The sequence below is a fragment of the Antrostomus carolinensis genome, unplaced genomic scaffold (genome assembly GCF_000700745.2).
Source record: "Antrostomus carolinensis isolate BGI_N321 unplaced genomic scaffold, ASM70074v2 scaffold2591, whole genome shotgun sequence".
NCBI classification, from domain to species: Eukaryota; Metazoa; Chordata; class Aves; order Caprimulgiformes; family Caprimulgidae; genus Antrostomus; species Antrostomus carolinensis.
This window is the reverse complement of record NW_010294657.1, coordinates 23,746-29,563: the sequence shown is the minus strand read 5'-3', so window position 1 is coordinate 29,563 and position 5,818 is coordinate 23,746. Positions and strand designations below refer to the sequence as shown.

General features: G+C 39.2%; 1 protein-coding gene across 1 annotated transcript in view; it reads left to right on the top strand.

Moving 5' to 3' along the window:
• LOC104532467 (granulocyte-macrophage colony-stimulating factor receptor subunit alpha) overlaps nucleotides 1–2,723 on the top strand; it is a 12,544-nt gene extending 9,821 nt beyond the window's left edge. Inside the window, exons 9-11 of the mRNA XM_029087399.1 lie at nucleotides 309–405; nucleotides 1,271–1,352; nucleotides 2,649–2,723. Of these exons, the coding sequence (XP_028943232.1) occupies nucleotides 309–405; nucleotides 1,271–1,352; nucleotides 2,649–2,723 (254 nt within the window). The remainder of the gene's footprint in view (nucleotides 1–308; nucleotides 406–1,270; nucleotides 1,353–2,648) is intronic.
• Nucleotides 2,724–5,818: the final 3,095 nt, after the last annotated feature.

The following is a 5,818-nucleotide window of genomic DNA, read 5'->3' as shown; positions in this document are numbered from 1 at the left end:
CTACACATTACTGTGTAGGGGAGGAAGATAATTAATACATCTCTTCACAGTCTCACATTGGAAATCAATACTAAAAGTTACACCTTCGCAACTGAAGTGCATACCTGCCTACAGCAGGGGATGGACAAACAGGCTCAATGCCACAATGCAGACATTACTGCTAAGGTGCTAAATTAAAGAGCTGATTTTTATACCAAGTGAAACCTTTCAGACTGACATTCACCAGTCAGTCACCAGAGTAGATGTTTGACACAGCTGTACATCTATTCTTCTTTATTAATAATACCTTATGACTGTTTCTTTTTCAGGAAATGAAGAAATTATTTCTTCTTCAGTATGGATTTTACTTGTGGTAGCAGTTGTGACCCTCCTAGTGGCAATCATCACAATTTTGTTCTGCAAAAGGTAAACTTGATTTATGCATTTATTTTATTTTGTGTGGGTGTGTGAAACATCTGTGGTTCCTAAACAAATAAGGTAGAGGTGTCTCTGTAGTATAGATAATACCTTTTCACACACACTGTAGTAGAAATCAATCCAGTAATAGTGGGGCTAGTACTACAACAATGATGCCCAAAGTCCCTCCTCAGCTGATCCACACAACTTTTTCCAGAGCCTCTTCTGTCAACATGGCAAGGAGAGCAATTATATGCAATTACTCATATTAACAGTACAGCTGCTCTGAATATTTGCAATGTAGACTGTCTACGCAATAGGTGTCCTGATTTCTTGAACTGATGAATTTATTGCACACACACATATTGATTGTACTCACTGGTAAAGACTTTGCAATGTTCACTAGAATTGTCCTAGCAAACTGGATGTATATGAGAGCACATAAGCTAAGCAGCTTGCTTCTTGAAAGAACCATGTAAGTGAAACAGAAAGAAAAAGGATATTCTGATGATCATGCACTTTGTATAGAAATATATAGGAATTCAGATAAGATACTGTTCTTCCAACTTGTTAAAATTTTTACACCCCCTTTTCACTGGTTGTAGTGACTTGAAGAGCAGGACAATTGGGAGTTCCTTTTCCTTTCGAAGAAGGAAATAACTAATAGTGAATTTTTAACAAAAAAAAAAAAAATTGTCATCCAAATTCTTAGTGTTTTCCTGATAAGTGTTCACTCTGTGCTGAGTTGATGTATATTTTTAATTTCTCTTCTACCCTGGAAGGGGAAGATAAGAGCTGGTTCAAGGGTGCAATGGTTTTGAGACATGATGGTTACTTAATTTTTCTTTTCTATTCTATCCCTTTTGATTTCCAGGACTAGCTGTTGGAAAACAGCCTTTCCACAAATCCCAGAGCCAAAAAATGCATTTTGTGGACTGCCTGATACAAATTCAGTGGTATGTTCTCTTTCTCCTGGTTTTGCTAGCATAGAGTTTATCTCCTTCTTAGAAGCTAGAAAGCACTGTGTTTTAGTTTCAGTATGGGATTTGTTATGAGAAGAATGCTGATTATATTAAATGTGTGAAATACATACAAGATTCTACTGCAGGTATTTTTTTAATGATAAGGAACTTCACACAGAGAATAACTCTTCTCTGCCATATTTTGAGAAATCACAGGAGAAAATCAGCCAGCAAGTTTGTTAAGAGAAACCAAATGCAGTGCTTTTCCAGGCTCAGGGGCTTTCTCCCATTTAACAGGTACAGGGGCAGATGCTCCCATCGGTAGGTTCAGGCAGCAGCAAGGGCTGTGCGTTTTCCCAGCATGAGGCACACACATGCACAAACACACACACAGAGGACACTAATGCAGCCAGCCACAAAGACCAGGAAAAGTGCCTTTGCTGGCACCACATCAACACCAACAGCAGTCACATAAATGGAGTTGCAAACAGCAGCCCTGTTGCTCCTCTCTGGATGAGAAGGGCTGAAGTTTGCCAGTGAGACGTGCATACACTCTCACTCTCTTCATTCACAACAACCAAAAATTCCAAGTTCCTCACATCTGATCTCGGTGTCCAGACCCTCCATCCCCATGACTTTGTCACCAGCTCTCACATTGGGTATCTCCAGGTGCTGGTTTCCTCCTATTCATCCAGTAGTCCGGCTTTTATGGAGTTCTCTTGCAAGTTACACACATATGATAGAAAGTAAGGTGACATAGAAAACATTTCAGAGACACAGTGTCTGACGAGATCAGCGTACTGACCAGCAGCTCACTTGCACCCTTTTCTATCCAGAAATTTCTCATGTTATGCCCAGTAGTTTCTCATGGTCTCTGCAGTCACCTAAACTGCAGGCCAATGTGTACTCATCTACTTTCACACCTTAGAGAAGCTAATAATTTTGTATCAATCTGTTTAAGTTGATTTGTGGTAATCTGTGTGGTGCATTGGAGAAAAGCACATGTTCTTCTTGTCGACTTGCAGGCCAGTCAAAAATCATGTGTAAGCATTACAAAGTTGCTGAAATTTCACTGTTATGTCCAGCTAATGAAAGCTTATCAGCTAAAAAAAAAGGTGAAATATTTCTATAAAATATTTATGCACAATTCTGAGAGTATTTAAAGTTTTGTTCTATATTTTATAATAATTTTTAAGCAAAAGTTTAAATACTCTCAGAATTGTGCATAAGTAAGTAGAGGCTAACTAACCTTATATATAAAACTAATGGAAGTTTTTGTTTTCCTTTCAGCTGATGGAGAGCAAAATTCATTCAATAACATCTGAAAACGAAGAGATAATATTAGTTGCTGATGTGGTGAAATAATCAAGAAAAACTGAGGAATTTGAAAGTGCATTTCTTAGCTCAGGCATCTGTATATTCCTGTGGAAAGTCTGGAATAATATATATACCATTTTCACTTTCTTCTTTTTCTTGGCAAAAACAGTAGTGCAGCCAAGAGAGAATGAAATGTCACATGACATTTTTTAAAAAACGCTGTTGTATTTACTTTTAATTTTGGCTAACTTTAACTGTTTGAGTAAATCGTCTTTATTGGATATCTTCCATTTTGTAAATATGATTGAAATATTTAAGTCAGTAATTTTTAGTTACATTTAAATTTGTTTAATGAAAAATAATGGGTTTGTCTGGCATTAAAAAGAATAAGAATGAATTTACTGAGATAATGTTGCAGCTTAACCCCAGACAGCAACTAAGCATCACACAACTGCTTGCTCATTCCCCAACAGTGAAATAGGGAAGAGACTCAGAAGGGTAAAAATGAGAAAACTCATGGGTTGAGATAAAGACAGTTTAACAGGGAAAGGAAAAGCCACATGGGCAAGCAAAGCAAAACAAGGAATTCATTCACTACTTCCCATGGGCAGGCAGGTGGTCAGCCAACTCCAGGAGATCAGGCTCCATCATGTGTAATGGTTACTTGGGAAGACTAATGGCATCACTTCAAACATACCCTACTTTCTTCTTCCCCAGCTTTATATGTTGAGCATGAAATGATATGGCATGGAATATCCCTTTGGTCGGTTGAGGTCAGCTGTCACAGCTGTGTCACCCTCCCAGCTTCTTGTGCACTCCCAGCCCCTGCGCTGGCAGGGTGGTGTGAGAAACAGAAAAGACCTTGACTCTGTGTAAGCACTGCTCAGCAATAAGAAAAAACTCCCTGTATTACCAGCACCATTTTCATCAAAAATCCAAAACACAGCCTGATACTAGCTACTGTGAAGAAAATCAGCCCTACTCCAGCCAAAATCAGTACATTCTTCTCCCCTTATTCTATATCATGTATGCCATGTTCAGGGGGTGAATTTTATAGATAAAAAAAATAATAATAATAATTCTGTTGTCTGAATGCCGTTGTTCTACTGTCAAGAATGGGCCTAGTCATACTAGAAATTTCCTCAGATGTCTTAAAGTACACATGGGCAACTGAAAAATTGACAACAGGACTGAAAACAGGGTGACATATTGAGTGGTGGTGTGCAATCAACAGGATTCCCACAGGACAGGGGTGTGTCTAAAACCCCAGCTAATGCCAGAGCTTAAGTGTGTTACTTACAAGTTAAGAGATCAGCCACCATTAACTTGGTATCAGCCCAGAATTTACTTCTGTAAGTACCTAGTTCTTTATGTCTTTACTGCTCACTTGGCTTTTTATTACTTCCATTCCTCTTCAACTTCTTAGTATTTTTAAATATTGAGTGAATGACTCAGTTAATCTCTGTGTCCTTTTGTTCAGACACCTTTACTACTCAGCTGGACAGTAATTTTTCAGAGCCATAGGGTTAGGACAAAGTATTGGGAAAACAGCCCAAGCTGTTGTTGAATGCAGTGACTGGTTATGATTGATGCTCCTCAAGTATCAATGCTGACACTCTTGGTGTTCAGTACCAACAATAACTTGGACAATGGGATGAAATGCAGCTTAGCAAGACTGCGGATGACAGCAAACTGGAGACACTGCCTGATATACTGGCAGGTAAGCCTGCTATTCAGAGGGCTTTTGACAGGCTGAAGAAATGGGTTGATAGGAACCTCCCGAAGCAAACGCAAATACAAGTACCTGGGAAAAACTAACTGCATGTATCCTAGAGAATGACTAACTGACAGGTCTGCAGAAAATGCTCTGAGGTTTTGGTGGATTACAAACCAAACACAAATCAGAAGTGCTTCCTTATAGTAATGAAATCTATCCACATACTAGGCTATACTGGGAGGAGTGGACCCTGCAGATCAAGGGCAGTGATTATTCCCTCTACTCAGCACTCATGAGTCTGCATGTGCAGTTCCATGTCCAGATTTCAGCCTCCTAGTACAAGAAAGACATTGACAAACAGGCGAAGTTCATCAACGGGGCACCAAGATTATTATTTGAGATCTGAAGGAAGTGTGATTTTTCAGCCTTGACAATAGAAGCTACGGGGATCTACTGCTGTCTTCCACTGCATGTAAAGAAGACAGAACAGACTTGTCTGGGAGTTGCACAGTGTGAGGATGAGAGGAAACAGTCACAATGTTGCAGCAAGAGAAAGATCAATTTGATATAAGGAAAAAGAATGATTTACAGGTGAGAGCGGTTGGATGGTCTCTGGAATGGGTGTCCAGAGAAGTTGTGAAGTCTCCATCCTTGGATATATTCAAAACACAACTGGACAAGCAACTGACATTGAAGTTGACTCTGCTTTAAGTGGGAGATTGCACTCAATGACCTTCAGAGGTACATTCCAATCTAAATATATCTCTAATTATTTCTCTAAATGTCTCTTGTCAAAGCTGGTCAGCCTTTCTAAGTCCCTGCTGTGAAACAGTGGTACGCATTTGTACATATAAAGCAACTGGGAGAGCTGGAGTCGTACTATGTACTGGTACAGTTACCTAGAGAACTACTGCATAACACATAACTCTTTCACTTGGGAATAGGTCTTGACTCAGAAGGATCTTCTTGTTTCTTTTCAGTGCTGAGCCGTCAGTTTGAGCCCTCATTTCTTTTTCTTTTTTAATTTCCTGATGCATTCTGCACATAATACATAGCCTTAGGCTTAGGGCTTGGGCAAACATAGGAAAGCCCAGTATTGGAAAAGATAAGGCACTCAGGTAACTTGTGTTTTGGTGGTTCCTCTGAGGTAGGAAAAGGAATAATGTCCTTTGGAGTCAATTCTTTGTTTTCTGTTTCACTGACTGTAAGGGCTCTCTGTCCCTTACGAATCCCAAAAGCACTACCAGTCTTTGCAGTCAGCAAGCATCATAAAATATAATTCTTATTCAAAGGAGAAAGAATGAAGGTGTCATAGCAAAAGAGAAGTGCTTAAGTCTTCTTATTGTGGAGGAATGTAATGCATTTCAATAATATGCTCATTTTATATAAATGTAGGAACATTTTTCTCACCTTCTGATCTCAAGAT